Below are 20,377 nucleotides of genomic sequence, written 5' to 3' on the forward strand. Positions count from 1 at the left end.
GCTTGGGCTGCTCCATTTTACATTTACTTCTCTGAAGTCAAGGCTAACATCAAGGACCTCTGGTTGATCAAGTTTACAGATAATTAGAATCCCCCTAAAGGCAGAAATATCTTTCTAGGTCAGACACTGACAAATAACTGGTGCCAGAGCCACAGCCTAACCTTAATGCCAAAAAATGCTTAGTAGTATCCTTTGGGAAGATGGCAACCCCTGGAAACTACCACATTGAAAATACACCCCTAAGAGTAGACCCAGTTGGTCAGCGATTTGAGAATGCATGTAGACAATAACCTAGCCTTCTGTTTATAGTAGTAAGTAAATCATTCTATGTCATGCAACTTATAAACAAAGCTATGGCATCATTGTTCTGCTGTACTCAGCCTTCACCAGACCAATCACTGAGTACAATGCCTCTTCGTTATATACCTGCCCAGGAATAATCAACAATTAGAGCATCTGCAGAGATTCCTCACAAAAAGAATATAGCACATAAACAACAGGTCCTACACAGACTACCTCAAAGCCCTATCCCCTTTACTCAGTCTCCTACTGACTGCTGCAATCTATGCCTGGCCTACCAAGCATCCACTGATCCTGCCCAGAGGTCCTGTTGCACATATGCAAAACAAATAGCAGCAGAATTACCCAATCTAGGGACCTAAACCTCATCTGCAGCATAAATAGGACATGGTTGAGCGATGGCATGTAACTCAGAGACTACCCTTTCTCTGAAACAGGCTTTCCATTCATGAAAAGCAGAATTCTTCCCTAACTCAGTTCAAGTGTAACTTGGATCAGTAGCTGTTGAATCAAAATTTACCCCAAGTCTGGCACCTATGGCTGTATTAGCCAGTGGCAGCCTGTAAATACTTGATCACCCATACCAAAGTCTACATATACCCCTTAAAATATCCTTGCGGTATGAACACTTGCCAGATACATTGAAGAAGCAAGACTAGGTTTAAAAAGGCCCCTAGAGTTGTTAGCCTAGTAATCACCTATGAACCAATACTAACTATGAATATACTTCAAAGGTAAATGCAGAACAAATGAGCACTATTGTAATATGGATATTGAAGTATCAGGGAGGTAGAAAGTAGGATAAAACTCATATAAAGTGAAAGAAAGTAATGCCTGCTAAGGCAGTACTCCCTCTTTTCCCCCAGAACATATTTTAGTCAAAGAAATAATGAACTCTGGAGATAAAAAACTTCCAAAGCCTGACGGAGAGCAAGAAACATGAACTCCCTCCAGCCTTTCTTGCTGCTGAAAAAAATATAGACTGCAGGAGAACTTGTTCAAAGAGTAAGATTTTCAGATATTCATTTGCGGTTTTTTTTGTCCAGTGATACATGTACTTCTATTAGCTAACCCAGGCAGACAGACTGTGAAATTGCTTTGATGGAGAACTTCAGTACTTCTATATACTCTGAAAAAGGAACCACAGACTTGGATATTACATCTTGTAACTTCAGGCTAGCCCACAAAAGCAGATCCATTTCCACTGATGCAGAGTGAAGTATACCAGAAAGGTCTTCAATTAAGTTTATTTGTAACTGAATTGGACTTTTGTATTCAGAGGAACCAGTGTGGATGCACAAGGAATTATCTTCATATTTTTCGAGACAGAGAGAGAGAGAGAGAGAGAGAGAGAGAGTAAGAATGGAGATAGAATACATGACTATTTGACAGCTCTCACCAAGGATTAAAAGGACACAAACAATGAGAATCTGGTAGCAAAATATTGGTGGACACAAAGTAAATTTTGTTTGGACTGCCCAGTGTTATGTTGCATGCTTGATTCACTGTTTGGAGCTGATGTAGTAATTTTTTTCTGACTTTTACTGCTGTACTGCAATTTCATTTTTACTGATTAATGCCTACTCAATGTTTATATTATTATGGTATTTTTAAAGTGATAATAAATTCTGTTTTATGCAAAATTCAACCTGGTTCATACTAGCTGTTTTATTTTGACTGAAACCTAAAGCAATAGGTTTGAAAAGGTGATGAATAAGTGTTGAACCAGTTTATTTTCACCTAAATTATTAGCTAAGAGAAAATATTGTAGTCAAGACCAGTTGTTATGAGAATGCCTCTTCAAATGTAGACCTGTGAACCATTAATGTGGTTTTAAAGTCATCTTTGCTTTTGTTTTTGGTTGAAGTGGGGTTTAAAATAGGATTCATTGTAAAGTATTTTACCTGCAGATGTAGAATTTCATTTAACAATGTTTAATCAGTTCCGGATTGCTTATTTTTAAACAATGTTACATATTTTTGTAATATAACTTTATGATGTGTTCTCTATTGTAGTTTTGCTTCATTTTGCAGTGCATTCAGGCCTTAGGAAATAAGCACTATTATAAAGGTGAAGTTGTAGCCTTAGATGATATATGTGCAGCAACTATCTTGTTGTCCTTGCACAACTTTGTATAGTATGAGAATATGGATGCAATATCCAAGTCAAGGTTTCCTTCAGAGCTTCTGGGATAAGAGAGTATGTTGTTATTAGGGGAAACCACAACAGGAAGTGTATCTTTGGACTCTGTCCTGCTGTTATCAAGGATGGGCATCCTCCTATTAGATATAAAGTTATGCACTTACCATAACAAGATAGTTAAATGAGTAGGTGCATCATTGATAACAAACCTCCCTCTTTCCCCATTTTCTGTCAGCTCAGTTTAGAGGCTCATACACATTTGGGCACTTTGTAAGCCATGTTACATATCTGGAGAAGAAGGCTACCAGATTGCTTTACAGGATAAGTGGACGGACTAAAATAGTCCGGTCAAGTTTGTTCATTAAGCTGTCTTAATGCTTACTGGCTTACTTGCATTAGTTCTCCTGTTATGAAGAATAAATCTAATCACTCAGCTCTATCATTATGGTAAGTATGTAACCTTTGATTATACAAGGCAATGACAACAAATGCACTACTTGTGCGTATGAGATACATGTACAACCAATGTACACAGTAGGCCTGACTCACAGGCTAACCATGTCACCATCAATGGTAAAGGGGCACCCAGTGCAAGAAGACTACATTGTTGAGGTCATCAATAGCTTCCACAGCATTACACAATGCTGTTGCTGTGTGGAAACAGATGAGTTGTGCACAACAACCAGGAAGAATAATATGCCACATGATACTGCATGTTCTTGTGTAAATCTACAGTTTACATGCATGTATAGGGTGGAAGGGGGGGATCACACACTTCCAAGACCCTTAATCATGGTTATCAGACGTACAACTGTTTAACTCTTAGACCATTCACCACTAGCATCTCCTTGCAGCAGTCCTGCTTCATAGCTTTTTTTATTTTTCATATGACAAAACTATTATCCTTGTAATCCAAAAAAATATCCCATGAGGTAATTAATCAATAATAGTAAATGCTAACTAAATAGAGCACATATAAACTTACCTTGCTGTATTGCTTCCTTTTTTCATCTTTTAGTGATTCTGTTGGTACTCAACATTCCTGAACTCAATTACTGCTCTAACCTGGGTGTTCCACAGTGTGCATGGGCATATTAATTGGCTATCATCCCAGTCCACTCATATTCAACATATTCTTCAAGGATATAAACAAAAGCATCCCCAAGTCTACATTAGTTCAATATGCAGATGACTGCCATTATCTGCTCTGGCAATTCATGTATTGCACTATAAACAATTACACAGCAATCCTTTTACCAGATTGAAGGATACCTCACAGAATCCCAGCTGCTCCCGAATCTGAAAGAATACAGGGAAATGTGTTCTTTCAAAGTCTTCAACAGCAACATCCTAATGAGCTTAGTATCATATCATCAAATAGCTCTACTATAAAACAAGTAACAGAAACTAAACCACGAGGTATCATCATAGACCAAAATCTCAAATTTTATTAATACCGCCTACATTGCAGAAAAAGCTTACAGAAAAAAGGGTCCCTTTATAAATCAAACCATATTTATCTGAATAAATGTACTACACTGCATCCAAGTCTCTGCTTCTTTCCTCACTCCTATATGATTTCTATGCTATTCATCAAAGTCTATACAATAAAAAACTCAGATACGTAAACTAGAAAGAACTCACAGTGAAGTAGCTAAATTTGTAGCAAACTAAATCAAATGCATTTTTGCAAGGAATTGAATAAATTAAAATGAGTAACCCTTGAAGTTCAGATGTTATAATTCTCAAATCAAAAAAAATATTCTGTTATTCAGGCCTTGTCCAACTATGCAACCTAACCAGACCATTACAATCACAACAAAAGTGCATTTCTGTTACCCTAGGTATTAAAATTAGATAATAACACTCATTTATGTAATGCCTCAGAGATTGTTTAACAAATGATAATACTTGCCCCTATACACATCATTCAACAACACTTCTTACATATCACTAGCTTATGACACTTCAGCCCTTCCTCCACTACTGTAACCTTGAACTGTAGCACATACTAACCATTTTATAGTAACCATACTGCTCTAAGCTCTCAGTGCTATCTGACTGTTCTGTGCTAACCTCTCACTAATTTCTCACTTAATTATTTTATCACTAACAAAAAATAATGGCTCTGTTAGATGTAAATATGTAAATAAAACATGTTCTAGCTTAACTGTCTTAATTAAAATGTTTTCTAGATTTTCAAAATATCTGCATTATATATTATATATATGCACGTCTGTACTATTACCTTGTCTTAAACAAATACATTTTATTATGGAGTTTAGTGTGCAGAACTGCATGATTTTCTTGCCTAAAATTATACTTTGATTTTATCCTGATTAAACGGGGAGCTTTCTCCCTGGGTTGCCAGTGAAAGGGGGCCTATTTTTAGGCTCATTTTATTTATTTATTTATTTTATTTATTTATTTACATATGTTGACTGGGAGTGTCTGACTGGACGTAGGTCCATTTTCAGCGGAGGCCCGGGGAGAAAAGCTCCACAGTTAAAGTAAACAAACAATACTCTACATTGGATTTTACAGCGATTAACAATTTAACATAGCAATTACTTGCAACATATTTACAGATGAAGAACATAGTACATCAGTAGACAACTAGAATCTTTATCTGTGAAGTACATAACAGATATTAACAAATGTTACAATAAGAAGTTCCTGCTGTATAATAAGTACTAGGCTTATGAGCATCTGAGTTTGCTATAATCAAGGTAGTTAGTGGAGTGGAAAGAAAGGTAGTGGCTGGATGGGGTGGGTGATATTAGAGTGGGAGTTGCAAGCGCATAGCCAGCATGTTTTTAGGTGCGCTTTTAGTAAAGTTTTGGGGTGGGTGCATGATGGTACGGAGGTAATTGTGGGTGAAAGGGAGTTCCATAATTATTGTGCAAGAGAATAGTGCTTCCCCAGCCGAGTTATTGGCTTTAGTGATCTGCAAGTGATTTTTGTTGCTGGATCTTAGTGTTCTGGTGGTGCGATAGGGTTGGAGTAGATTCTGGAGGGATGGGACATTTAGTGGATGGTTTACTAGTTTGTGGGTGAGTGAGAGTTGATACCACTGAAGGAGGTGAGGGAGTGCATGACAGCCCAGTTCAGCAATTGAGAGACAGTGGTGACTACGGTAGGATGCCCCTGTGGCGAATTTGGTCATTTTGTTATAGCAGGTCTCTAGCTTGTTTAGATCGCATTGCCTTAGGTTGGTATATATTGGAGAGGCATAAAGTAGGGTGGAGATAAGGTGGGAATTTGCTATTGAAATCTTTGCTGCTTTGGTGTGAAGTTGCTTATTTCTGTATAACGCTCCTAGTTTTTTGTGGACTTTTTTATGGTCATGGATATGTGAATGCCAAATTTTAGTTTATTGTCTATTTCCACTCATAGCAATTTGGTGTGTTCAGTTGGGTATATAGTGGTGTTGTCTTTTGCTGTGATGTTAAAGTGAGAGTTGTTTTGAGTATGTTTGGTGGGTTGGAAGATGAATAGTTTAGTTTTGTTTGGGTTGAGTATTAATTAGGTATCGGATAACCAAGTTTCAACAGAGGAAAAGGCTTCCTGTGTGACTTTTTGCAGTTTGGGTAGGGACTGCGCTGAGCAAATGATGGTTGAGTCATCTGCGTATTGTATGAGTGTGCCATGTTTGGTGGCAGAGGCTAGATTATTGGTGTAAACAGAGAAGAGTAGGGTTCCAAGGATGGATCCTTGGGGAACCCCTATAGAGACAGGTAGTTGGGGAGATATGTCATTCTGCCATACAATGGATTGTTGGCGGTCAGACAGGTAACTCTGAAACCAGGTGGTGACTGAGAGAAGGATAGCTTATTGAGGGCAGAGATAAGTTGTTTGTGTGGGACCATGTCAAATGCTTTAGATAGGTCTAGGAAAGTAGCAGAGGGGAGATCGCCATTGTTTTTATGCTGAAGGATAGTGTTAGTAAAGGAGAGTAAGGCAGTGGTGGTGCTATGGTTTGGTCAGAAACCATGCTGAGTACTGGAAAGGAGGTTGTTATTAAGGAGGTAATCTGAGACTTGATAGTGTATGCATCTCTCTAGTATTTTGGAGAGTGGAGTGGTTTGGTCGGAAACCATGCTGAGTACTGGAAAGGAGGTTGTTAGTAAGGAGGTAGTCTGAGACCTGATAGTGTATGCATCTCCATAGTAAGCTAAACTAACTGCTCTTGTGATTTTTTTAAGCCTAGCCAATTATCCCTTGTGAGACTCGAACCCTGCACCTTGTGTTTGTAAGGCAAACACCTAGTATTTTGGAGAGTGGAGAGAGAATAGCTATGGGCGGTAATTGGTTAGTTCTGTGGAGGGTCCACCTTTGTGGAGGGGAATTATATGTGATACTTTCCACAGTGTGGGAACGTAACTTTCTGACAGAGATTGGTTAATCAAGATGGATACTGGGTAGGCCAGAGCATCAGTTGCGATTTGTAGGTATTCACTTGGGAGGTTGTCTGCTGCTAATTTGGTTGGTTTAAGTTTAGTTAAGAGTTTTTTTATGTTGGAGGTAGGTACAGGAGAAAAAGAGAAGGCAGTGGGGAGATTACTAGTTGATGGTGTGGGTTGGAGGGGAGGGGGGTTGTGTTGTTTAGCTAGTGATAGTATGGTTTGGGTGAAGTGTGTGTTGAATGAGGTAGCAATATTTTCTGAGGAGTAAGGGATGTTAGGAGGAGAGGTACTGACTTTACCTGGGTGGATGATGGAGTTTATGGAGGACCAGAATTGTTTGGGGCTGTGTTGTGAGGAGTCTAGGGCAGACTGGTAGTATTGGAATTTGTCCTGTTTTATTAGCTTTTTGACTCTGTTGCATAGTTCTAGGAATTTCTGTCTAGTTGAGGGGGTTTTGGTTTTGCACCAGTGCTCCCAGGCTTTATCCCTGTTTTTCATTACTAACTTAATGGTTTTCTGTAGCCATGGGGAGGGTTGTCTTTGGTTCTAGAAAGTCTTATGGGGGCATGGTAATTAAGGACGCTCAGGAAGGTAGTATTAAAAAATTCAACTGCATCATCAAGACTGAGGTACTTCAGAGGATGCCAGTTACATTCTTTGAGGGATGAGATGAATGTGAGTGGGTTAAAGTCTATTTTTTTACGTATTTGACGGTAGATGACAGGTTTAGCTTAGATTTTACTTACCTCACTCATTAAATGAAATAAATAAACAAATTAATATATACTGCACACTAAAACATTCATTACATTTTAACAATACAGCTTCTTTACTTACCATTCTACCCCTTACAACCTATATCACACTTCACAACCCTCTCCAGCCTCCTAGTCCACTTTTTTTTTGTTTTGCACACTACTTTACCTTATCTTCTTTATCTCTGCAGACCTTTCCTCTACCTCTTTCCTTTTCATCCCCACTCACCCTTCTTCCTTCTTTAACTATAATATGAACACCATCTGCTATACGAAGACATCACTCAAAGTCCTCTTACTGTCTCTAATCATGTAAGCTCTAATATCTCTTTAATATCTTATTAGAATTGTCTCTAGGTCTCAGTCATCACATACTAACCTATGTTAATATGACTATTAAGTTTTTCCTCACATATTTTCTGCAACTCATGTTATTATTTTTCATTGCACTCTACTTTGAAACACATGGTCTATGTTTTTCTCATTACAACATTTTTTACTCCTATGTTTTGTAGTGTAACATGATACTTTGTGATTTAAAATATCTGTACTTGATTTTTGAAAGATTGCTATTGGAGAGCTTTCCCCTGGGCCTCCACTGAAAAGGGGTGCTTTCTGTCTCAGTCAGACTTTCCCAGTAAACAAATGCCAAATAAATAAATTTAATAATTTTCACTTTATTATTAACCTCTCTCTCTGTATTCTTGGAATAGGCCACCTAGATTTCCTTCCACTCATTTTAGTATTTAGTAAATATTTCATAACACTGTAGAGTAACTTTGAAATCTTTCAAATTTTTGAAGGATAAATAATCAACCATTCTTTATGACTAAGGTTTGCCCTGATGAGCTATTTACAAGTGAGATACTACTTTACCATAATGACAATCAAAATGCTGAATGGTTTGTTGGTATTATTATTCAGGAATTCAGTTTCATTTAAAAGAAAAAGAGAAGAATGTTTTATTATGCACAGTTTTAGAATGTGCCATTTTTTAAATTAATTTCAATCCCAAACAATATGTTTGAGATATGTAGATGTTCATCATATGGATGACTGCTTCAGCTATATGGGCTATATCCTGCTAAGGATATAACAGCCAGCCAGCTTACAAAGCTTCAGGGCATCTGCAACATACCCAGACTATTAGCTCGAGCTTAGCTGACTAAAAAGCCCTTCAGAGCATTCATGCTGCCAAAAAGCTGCCTTCTTGCAGGCTTACAAAGATTGACAGTCAGTTAATGCTGTTTGTTCCAATGCTGGACAGAGAAGTTCCCATCAGGGAAACTCTACCAGTTTATCTTTTGTGATAGAAATTGTACATTTTCTGTAAAAAGAATAATTGTAAAACTAGGAAAAAGTGTTTTTAATGACTGTCACGTGACTTTTAATTGCCACTAAAATGGGAGTTGTTTAACATATTTTAAGACTACTTTTTTGAGGTAAAAGTTGGCTTATTTTACTTTTGGAGTGCTGTCTAAGTAAAGAAAATGCTTTTTCCTGTGTGAAAAAGTTATTTTTTATTACTTACCTGTTACACCAATTACTGCTTACAGGCTTCCACAGGAATCAGGCATCTTAACTATGGAACATCCTAGTGGTTCCTTGGTTCTTCCTTCTTTCAACCACAAAGAGTAGAATATTAATAAACAGTCTTTGCTACCACAGTAGCCTGCTAATATACCTCAGCTGCAGATGGGTGTCTGCTGTGGCCATTTTCTGGTTCCTCAGATGATTCATCTTTTTCACTGTCTCCCTGTAGTGTAGTCCCAACAGCTACCATGGACCCTGGGGGTAGACGTATCTGTTGTGGCTGTTGGGAGTGCTGATGATGGGCAAGAGAGCCACTCTTGTTGGTCTTAGGGGAAAGCACAGGGACATCCATTCTGCCTAGCTAGAATGCTATGTCTATCCCTATGGAGCTTATTCCTGGGAAACAATGGTCTGATATTACAGAAACTGCTAACAAAAACTCAGACACTTTCTTCTCATGACTCAGTCAATTTGGAAAGGAATGATTTTTTGGGATTAGTTCAGGGGTTTGATCAGGCTCTTGATCATTAAAGTTTAGCTGTTTTTGGTTAAATAGAAAAAAATATTCTTTATTTTCTAAAAAGCCCACTGCTGTTCATACTGGTGATGGACTATATTAGGAAACAAGTGAGAGGGGACAGATCAACAAAGCTGCTGTGAGCAGACAATGCCGTATTACAGGCAGACTCTGAACAAGAATGTCAGCAAAGGGTAGGGGAATGGAATGCAAAACTGAAGATACATTTGATGAAGCTAAGTACAGATAAGATAGTGGCAATGTCAGCAAATTAGGGAAATCAGAAGAAGCTGAAAATAGAGATAGAAAGGAAGATAATGGAACAGGTTAATGGCCTCAAGTATCTGGGAGGGGTGGTTGAGGAGAAGGGAACTCTGACTGAAGCGGTCAAAGCTAGAATCAGAAGGGTCGCAGCCGACTAGTATAAAGTGTCAGGTGTAGTGTATGACAGAAGAATGCCAACGAAGCTGTATGATAATGTGTACAAGACAGTGGTGTGACCAGTAGAACTGTATAGTACAGAAACCTGGTCAGTAAAGGCAGAGCAGATAAGGAAGCTAGAAGTGATGGAAATTATGTGCCTAAGAAGGGTTGCACACTGTGGGACAGATGAAGACAAGAGCAGAAACCAAAGTAGGTCCAATTGCAGAAAAGATAAAAGAGAACAGATTACAGTGGTTTGTGCATAAAAGCAGAATACAATTTGAAGAAGAAGATTTGGGACAGACAGGTAGAAGGTAAGAGGAAGCGAGGGCATCCAGCAAAGAGGTGGATGGATTGTGTGAGAGAAGATCTGTGACAGTAATGTATGATTGTTGAAGAAGGCAGGAGTGTGGTATTGAATCGAGAGAGCTGGTGACAGTTAACACAACATCCTGTCCCCATGTAGAAAATGGGAAAAAGGGGTTGATGATGATGGTGATGATGATGATAATGATTTTCGGAAAAGGTCCAAGTGTTTGAATTACAAAATGATTGTGAAGGGGCAGATTCTGTTTTGTCTCCTCAAGTTTCTGACTTGAATTCTAAGTTGAGTGTGATTTTGGCTAGTACCTTTGAAGGACTGTCTTTGCCTGAAACTATTTCCATAATGAATTAGTTGTTTCAGTGGGAACATAATGATGTTTCATACTTTCTGAAGAAACAGTATGATGTGTTACAACTGGAGTACATAGAACCTTTTCTGTTGTTCTTTCAGTTACTTGTTTGACAGACAGCCTGCTACCCTCAGGAAAGCAGGTAGAATGTATAAGGTTCTTCAGTCTTACATGTTTTTATAAATTATTCACAGATCAGGCCCAGGCGATATTGTTTAAGTAAGCTCAGCTGCTACTAAACACATGGTTAATATGTATTCCTCACCTTCTGTCAAGGATGAGAATTTTTTTTGTTAAATTTGTGAAAAAAAGCATATTCTTCTGTATCACTTCTTTTTAGAATTCTCAGTTGTCAAGCTCATATGTTAAAGTTTATGCTGGCCTCCTTTGGGAATTGAGGAGTATTATGATATCTGATCTTCTAAGGAGAAAACTGCTTTGTGTCTCCTGGATGCTTTTGTGTCTCTAGTGCCTACTCACTTTTTGAAACGGGCTTGTATTTCTGCAGATGCCACTTTCAGGGCTGCAGTCACTGGATCTGTTAAGAGGAGTTTGCTTGGTTGCATTTTCAAAACCTTCCAGTAGATGTTAAAAATGAAAATTTGAACTCTCCCTTGGATAGAAAATTGTTTTTTGGACTGTCTGCTCCAGTGGTCCTTAAAACTGTGATTAGAGAGGTAAACTGATTCAAAAAACCTCTTAGTTTTTTTAGGCTTCCTTCTCTTAGTTTGCCAAGGGATTTAATGTTTACCTTACAGCCTTCTTTTAAGAGCAAAATATACAAAATCAGCAAGCTGCTAGTAAGCAAATAATTAACAAGCTATGACAGGAAGGTTTCAAAACACAGTGGTGGACCCCTCAGTACAAAGAACAGTGTTTTTAGTCTGTTTGGCTACCTACAAGACTCCCCACCCCCTTCCTACCTTGGCAAACAATTTTCCTTCCAGAAAGTCCAAACTGCTTTTCTCTTTCTTGGCAACAAATAATTTCAGACAGATGAATTATGAAGTAATCCATCAAAGTGTTTTGATGACAGTAGGAGACTCTCCTTCCTTGTTGAGATCCACCATTACCATACCAAATGCCTGTTTCCCACCTGTCATTTAGCATCTGATGTTTTGGGGGGGGAAACCTATCCCTCAACCTCTGTTAAGAGAAGGGTTGTTTTCAAGAATATTTATGTACTAAAGAAGCAGTTTCTCCGTAGAGACCAGTTCTGAATCTTTTCTTTGTGAACCTGTCTCTGTTAGTATTCAGTTAAAATCTTATTCCTTTTGACATTTTGATATGGTACTTCCCTCCATCTTTGATTTTCATATTCCCATTGGTAATCGTGTTTCCGATAATCCCCATTGTAACCCTTCTTCCATTCCTGTTGTTTTCCTAAAAAATATTGTTTGTGATTGTTCCCACCTTCATTCTGCCTTCGATAGCTTTTGCTCTTACTTTTCAAGCCTCAGTCCTTCCCTTTATATTTGTTACTTGTATTCCATTTGTTACTTGTATTCCATTTGTTACTTGTATTCCATTTGTAAACTACCCCCAATCTCTGTTGTTCCATATCCCTCTGCAATTAACCCTTATGTAAAGGAGGTCAAAAGCATTATACATAATAATTGAAACATTTTGCAGTGTGATGAGGGGGTGCATAAAAAATTGGGAACAAAACCCCTTTTTGTATACAAAACTGGAAAGAATCTAAAAAGGAAAATCCAAAACAGTGAGAAAAATAGTGATACGACCACTGCAGGTACAAGTAAATGTGGACACTGTAATCAGTGTTGTGTCATATACGAGGAGAACACCCGCATTATAGATAATATTAATAAAACAAGAGTTAGGTTTACAAAGGGCAATTGCCAGACTCAGTTTGTGATTTATTTATCTATCTGTACAAATTGGCCATGTTTCTACATAGGAAAAACTGAGAGAAGGTTAAGAAACCGAATATATGACCATCTTTATTGTATCAGAAAACAAGATGCTAATAATGCCCTATATAGACACATTAGGGATAGTGAGACTTGTAATACCTTCAAGTTTGCAATTTTAGAGTGTGTAAAGATTAATCCAAGAGGAGGTGATATGAAAGGTATATTGGGGGAAAGAGAAGTGAAGTGGCAAATATTATTAAACGCAGCCACCTACCCCGGGTTAAATGATTGTATTCCCACTAAGCCCTTGTTAAGGGCTTAGAAAGGGTAAGATAAAAGCAACATCAAATTTTCTACAGGTATTGTTACTAGTTTAGTATAATTATTGAGTCACAAGTTTCCCACATTGTGTGTGTGTGTTTGTTGAGAGACACAATTAATAATTGTATTTTTAACATTTTAAATTTTATTTTATTTCCATTTTTATAACACAATATTTTATTATGGAATTTTTTATGAGTTTTTGTCATGTATAAATTGTAATACAACTGTTTAGTTATGTTATTATGTCTTTTATGACTTTTTGTGGCTGTTATTTTAGGAGAATATATGGTTAGGATGAACTATTCAGTATTCATGAAATTAATATTCATGAGATCCAATTGGCATGCCACAGGATTGGATAATTTGAATTAATTAGTATTATTTAAAGGCTGTTAGTTTGAGAATTGGTGTTCTGATGAAGTCTATGGAGGATAGATGAAAGCGCTTAACCAGATGTACTAATAAAAGACAGTTTTAGTAACTCTTTTCTCATTCTTTGGAACCGGACACTTTTTTTCACCAGTTATATCGTATTTATTGACTGGAAACTGTTGGGTTTGACTGGTGTTATTACTTTCTTGAAAGTAGTAAGTTGGCAAGATTCTGCTCCAGGACTGCAAGAAAGAAGGCCTTGGAGATAGATGCTTTCCCTTTTCTTGAACAAGAATGTTTCTGTAATCTTTTCCCCCTTTCTGCTAATATCCAGGCTTATTTTGAAGAGTCAGGGCTCTCTATAGATTATTGTGGTGACTTCCCTCTAGGTCAGGGAACAGCAGCTCTACCTAATTTTGGAAATGGTCAGGGGAAATTACCACAAGTTTCCACGCAAACTGGACCTCCTCACACAAGACCGTGACAACCTTTACGCAAAAGCAAACACGATGATTGCCTAGGACACCATGCTTGATGTTTTTGCAGAGGCATTCTCTCCCTGTTTATTTATTTATTTATTTATTGAGCAATGTTTCTTTGCTCTGAAAATAAAGGATTAACTTGCCTCAGAAAAAGAAGAAAATGTGCATGGGAACATTGGGTGATCCAGGGGAGGTACCCAGTGCCACTTAACATAAATCACATTTTTAAATGTTGCAAGGACACAGAATCACAAACCTTGCAGCATTCATATGTAGTCCCAAAGGATGCTTGAAGGAAATGTTTTTTTTTTTTTTATATGTATATATTTTTACCTGAAATAAAATTGGGGACATTCTGCAGAGTTATAGGCATATTGTGAGGAGTGGAATGGTGAATTAATGGGGTCTATATTAAAAGCACGAAGGTGTACTTACCGGAATACATAAACACCGACACATATTCCGTGAACTGCGAATGCATTGAACACCCTAAACCGCGAAATTCAAAAACTCGAACCGTCATAGTTGTCCCACCCCACTGCCCACTATATACTATCCACCCAAACAAACTAAATAAACCACATACATAAACTAACCAAAATCCTACTTCTAACCCTAAACTAAACCCTACTTCTAACCCTACACTAAATCTTGCTTATAGCACTATGTATGCACTTACCTTAACCCGCACCCTAACCCTAAGGTCTGTAACTATTGCACACTTACCTTAAGAAGCTATACCCAAATAAACTAAATAATCCACACACATACACTTAACAAAACCCTGCTTCTCTAGCCATACACTAAATCTCACATACATTACCATCTATGCACTTACCTTAACCCGCACCCTAACCCTAAGGTCCGTAACTATCACACACTTACCTTACTGAGCTATACCGTAGAAAGGCCAACCATGACGATTGGACGTTTCGGATTTCATGCTTCAGAACGATCAATGTTTTCGCAGTTCGATGAAGACGTGTCGGTGTTTATGTATTCGAGTAAGTACACCTTCAAGCTTTTAATATATACCCAGTTAATGTATTATTTTAAAATATGGTTGGCACTTAGCAGTGATCAACCAGATACCTTTTGGTAATCTTTTAGCTTTGTGTGGACAGTTGGGATGAGAGAAGTCATGTAGGGATAAGTGTTTTTATTATATTGCTTGCAGTGATCCACCAGATATTTTGGAAATATTTCTGGCTTTGTGATTTGTGGGGACAGTTGAGGTGAGATAGGTACTGTTATTTTTTTTCAGGGATGCTGGCAGTGATTGGGTTCAGGCACCTCAGCTGCAGAGAAATAGGACTGTTTGCAAATTCCCTGTGGGTAAATAGAAGAATGTGTTGCCATGCCCACAACTTCATTAACCAAATGCACAGGGGGAAAACAATGTCCATGGTCCCCAAGGCAACATGAGACAGCAGGCAATATGGCAGGCATCAGCAGCAGCCTGGCAAGTGGGCATGTCAGTGGGAGTAAAAATGCAGTACACAATGGGCAGTGCATTTATAATGGTGTATGTGGACCACTAATCCCAAAACAGTGTGTAGGGAACATTACCTGAAATGTATACTGAAGCATAAATGAGACTACAGTAGCATGCAAGATTTCCTCCATGCTGTAGAACACTTCTACATGTTGTAGTAAGTATGTACTGAACACTGAGCACAGCATTCATTACTACTTCTGCCCCCATGCATTTGGTTATTAAAGCTGTGGGCATGGCAGTGTGTGCTTCTCTTTGTCCACAGGAAATCTGCAGACAATCATGTTTCTCTGCATCCCCAGTCAAATGTACCACAGGGAAATAAATGTCTTGCTGCCTAGGCACCTGAACCCAGTTGAGGGGTATGCCATCAGATGTCATGACTATAACTGCTGAATGGGGGTTGTAGCTGGGCCTGGTTGAATGAAATTAGCTGATCCTGTTGTTATTTGCACTTACTTTCTGGCTTTGCAGGACTAGTGTGTGTATGTGTGAAGAAAGATGAACTAATTAAGTGCACAGATGGTATGCACAGACAAGAGTAGGCATAATTGATGTGGCTGTCTTCTTTGGAGGGAAATGACTAGCTGCCTGCATTGTTTGCTTATTATTTTGGTTTTGCAGGACTAATGTGATTATGTGAAGCAACATAAAAGTGAACTACATGGCTATGTAAAAGAACATGTTCATCCTCTTTTATCACACTGTCTGAATTGTACGTATATTGACTACAACTGCTTGGTTGGGGTTGCCTGGATGAAGGCAATTGACCATGTTGTCACTTGCTCAAGTTTAACAGACTTCCCTCAAAAAATAAGGGATACATACATCACAGAATGCCCAGACTATCAAAAACTCCTAGAGGCTTGAGGCCCCAGTACACTAAGTGGATTTTGTCATGGGCTTAGTAATTACCTCTGCCATGAGATCCACCTAGTTTAAAACCAACCCTGCTCATATGTTTACACAGGTCTCTATACTTGTGTGTTGGGCTAGGGACAAGTTCATTATTTCTTTAGCATTTCTCCCAAATCTCAGAAGTCACTATATCTTGAGTTGGGACAGGGATGGTGTGGTGTACAGAGTGTCACTATAGCTTGTACAGGAGCACTGTACTCTCATTAGAAGTAACAAGTTGTAAACATTACTGTAATCATTTATGAGTTAATTTTAATCTCAATTTAACACTACAGGGGATACACAGAAAGTGGCTACCTATCTTGATGTGGGGTGGAGGCAGGTACTATTCCTGGATATATGTATCCTCACTAGCATTTGCTTTCTGAAGTTTATTGTGCAGTGGTGTTTGTTCATCTTTGACATACAACTTATTCCTTCCTTGAAACAGAAAAGTGGGACTGAATTTCTTTACCATAGACATGATTTTTGTTCACACCATCACTGGATCAAAAGGTTGAAAATGCACTTCAGGGCATTCATACCCTATGGATTCTGGGTGCCTAGCAGTCCGCCCCCCCCCCACACACACACACTTAATTTGGTTATTACAGGGTAGTCTTGGTCAGTTAGGATGTGCTGAAAGGATGCAGGAAAAAGCAGAAATGAAGAGTAAGGCTAAATTACTTTCTGTAATAATGGGCGTTTTTTGTTTTTTTTTTTGGCTCAGGCAATCATTGGATGAAACGGTTGTTTACAAAACTCTAACATGACTATCAGAGTATCTAGAAACCTCATAGATTAATATTGTTATTTCAACTGCAGTAGTTTGGATGTGCTGAAAGGATGCAAAAAAAAAAGTTGAGTTAAGACTAAATTTTCTTTCTTTGGTCATGTTTTTTGTTCAGGCAATTATTGGATAAAAGGCTGTTGCTTACTGATCTCAAACTCCTTTTGCTCTTCTCGCTTTCTCTGTGTCTTCAGTCATTTGATTTCTGGTTGCAGCAGCTCACCTCTGCTGCTGCTTGGCTGGCTGTGTTCTGCTAATAAAAATAAAGCTGTACAAGGAAGTTCTCCCAGTTAGCAGCATACACACATGCACACACACACACACACACACACACACACACACACACACACACACACACACACACACACACACACACACACACAAACGTGAATACATATAGTACATCTCCCCTGATGGGAAACTGCAGTAGGCTGATAACTGTGGCCAAACTTTAAATAATCATAATTTAAAAGGGCCACTCAGCATTTTGGGGCATCCTGTTATTTAAGGGAAAAAGAAATTTCCATGAAATTTTGGACAGTGGACCATTTGTTGTTTAGCTACTAACTTCCATGCCACTTTGTCCTGTTCTAGAATACATATGTATATTAACAGTACTATGTGACATAATATCCCTCTGTTATATGATCCTGGACCATACATGATGCAAGCTGTTTCTCCAAGATGTGGGATCATGAATTCTTGTAAGAGCATATACAAGAGACATTGTGATAATGTCAGCCAGCATGGCGTGTTCTACATGGCAACTGATAGATAAAATCCTTTAGTTTTTATATGTCATCCCATATTCATCTTGTGACATAGTATAGCATAGCACTGTAGGTATAATCTGTTCTGCCAGCCACTGTTGGTAGACGTGAGACCCTGAGAAATGTTTGCATGATGGTTTATCATTCCTGGGACTTATCTGGGAAATATAATAAGCCTAATGTACTGCCTGTAGGCTGATGGAATATGCCGTTCATTAGTATATGGAGTGCCTAGTGTATTGTCTGTAGGCTGATGGAATATGCCGTTAGTTAGGATAGGGAGTGCCTAATGTACTGCCTGTAGGCTGATGGAATATGCCGTTCATTAGTATATGGAGTGCCTAGTGTATTATCTGTAGGCTGATGGAATATGCTGTTAGGATATGGAATGCCTAGTGTATTGTCTGTAGGCTGATGGAATATGCTGTTAGTTAGGATATGGAATGCCTAGTGTGCTGTCTGTAGGCTGATGGAATATGCCATTAGTTAGCATATGGAATGCCTAGTATATTATCTGCAGGCTGATGGAATATGCTGTTAGTTAGGATTTGGAATGCCTCATATTTTGTCTGTATGCTGTTGGAATACACCATTAGTTAGGATACAGAGTGCCTAGTGTATTATCTGTAGGCTGATAGAATATGCTGTTAGTTAAGGTATGGAATGCCTTGTATATTGTCTGTAGGCTGATGGAATATGCCGTTAGTTAGGATATGGAGTACCTAGTGTACTGTCTGTAGGCTGATAGAATATTCCATTAGTTATCATATGGAATGCCTAGTATATTGTCTGTAGGCTGATGGAATAGGCCATTAGTTAGAATATCAAGTGATTATTTGTACGCTGATGGAATATGCAGTTAGGCTATGGAGCGGCTAGTGTATTGTCTGTAGGCTGATGGAATATGCTGTTATTTAGGATATGGTGTTGCTAGTGTATTATCTGAAGGCTCATGGAGCATGCTGTTAGTTAGGATATGGAGTGCTACTGTAACCTTAGTCTCAAGTGTTTTCATGTAAGTCTCAAGTGGATGAACTAAAGACTTGTTGGTCAGACCCAAAGCCTTGGTGTAAGGTCTGTAATGAGTATGTGGAATTCATAAAGGTTTACCCCTGAAAGCTCCAAGTTCTTCTGCTGTAGTTCCTATCTATAAAGCATGAATTTGATAGTACCATCTTTAAAATGGGTCTACTTTAAAACACTGACATGCAAAACACTGATGACAAGAACACTGAGACCAGAAGATCGACAACTGAGATGACCGACAGTTTAAAAGCCCGACGCTGAGAACACCGACATGTTAAGGTAAGTGTGCAATAATGACAGACTTTAGGGTTAGTGGTGGGTTAAGTGAGTTAGGGTTAGGGTGCGGGTAAGGTAAGTGTACAATAGTGACAGACTTTAGGGTTAGGAGCGGGTTAAGTGAGTTAGGGTTAGGGCGCGGGTTAGGTGAGTGCACGATAGTGATGGACCTTAGGGTTAGAGTTTGGGTTAAGGTTAGTGCATAGATAGTTGTGTATGTAAGGTTTAGTGTAGATTTGTAAGGTTTTTGTTGTGCTTGTGTTGTGTGTTTATTTTTGGAAAAGGTATTTGTTTTGTTTTGTTGATTGTCGGTATTGTGGTTTGTCAGGCAAGTGAAGTTTCATTCTTTTAAACTGTCGGTCATCTCAGTTGTCGATCTTCTGGTCTTGCTGTTCTCATCGCTGGTGTTTTGTGTGTCAGTGTTTTAAAGTAGACCCCTTTAAAACAGCAGCCATATACATGAATAACTAAGAGAATCTTGGAGTAAAGATTTATGTTTTTAGGCATTGATAGCTTCTGTGAACAGGTTTTCTCCTCATTTATTTAACAGCTGTCTTACTATTTTATTTGGATAAGACATTTTTGATTGTTGATAAAACTGCTCTTCTTTGTATTAAAAGGAAGGTGCCCAGAAGGACAAATCTACTATGATTGTTTACATCCTGTTCCTGGACTTCCTGCTGCAGGGTTAAATTGTCAAACAACTTGTGCAAACCTCGCAATGAATTTAACCTGTCCACCACAAATGCCTTGCCAGCCTGGTTGCATCTGCCCACCAGGGTAAGTTTGTACATTAAATCACTAAAGTTTTTTTTTTTAGAAATGGATAACTGTTTGAAATCAGACTGTTAAAAGTGTTGTGCAGAGACATATCACACATGAGTTTTTATAGTGTTTAACTCTTGTCTGATGTTTGTTTCAATTTTGAAGCCAAATAGACTGTTAGTAAGTAAGCAGAAGTTAAATGGATTTTAACACAGAATGCCTAGAACAGGAATCAATTACAGACATGAGTAATGGAGGAGTCAGATCGGAGGGGGTGGTGGATGATAGTGAGTGGCCATTGCTGGCTCATCAATCCAGAGGGGGCAGCTCTGACTCACTATCTGGTCACACATGCTGCCAAGCAGTGCATATCACTTACCAACCCAGGATGTAGTGTATGTGCTGAAGCATACGTAGTGTTCAATGCTGTGCAGCATCATAGAACTCTAGGAGAAGGATACTCTGCAGGATATCTGCCACCTGGCTCTTGCCACAGGAGGAGTAATGGGCCTACCAGGCAGGAATGAGTGGGATGTAGGGCTCTAACACAAAGATT

General features: G+C 38.5%; 1 protein-coding gene across 1 annotated transcript in view; it reads left to right on the top strand.

The window, feature by feature from the left end:
- OTOGL (otogelin like) overlaps positions 1–20,377 on the top strand; it is a 3,472,886-nt gene that overhangs the window by 1,298,041 nt on the left and 2,154,468 nt on the right. Inside the window, exon 23 of the mRNA XM_044088067.1 lies at positions 19,677–19,836. Within this exon, the coding sequence (XP_043944002.1) occupies positions 19,677–19,836 (160 nt within the window). The remainder of the gene's footprint in view (positions 1–19,676; positions 19,837–20,377) is intronic.

The sequence above is a fragment of the Protopterus annectens genome, chromosome 11.part0, assembly GCF_019279795.1.
Source record: "Protopterus annectens isolate FY-2018-M chromosome 11.part0, PAN1.0, whole genome shotgun sequence".
In the NCBI taxonomy this organism is placed as follows: Eukaryota; Metazoa; Chordata; order Ceratodontiformes; family Protopteridae; genus Protopterus; species Protopterus annectens.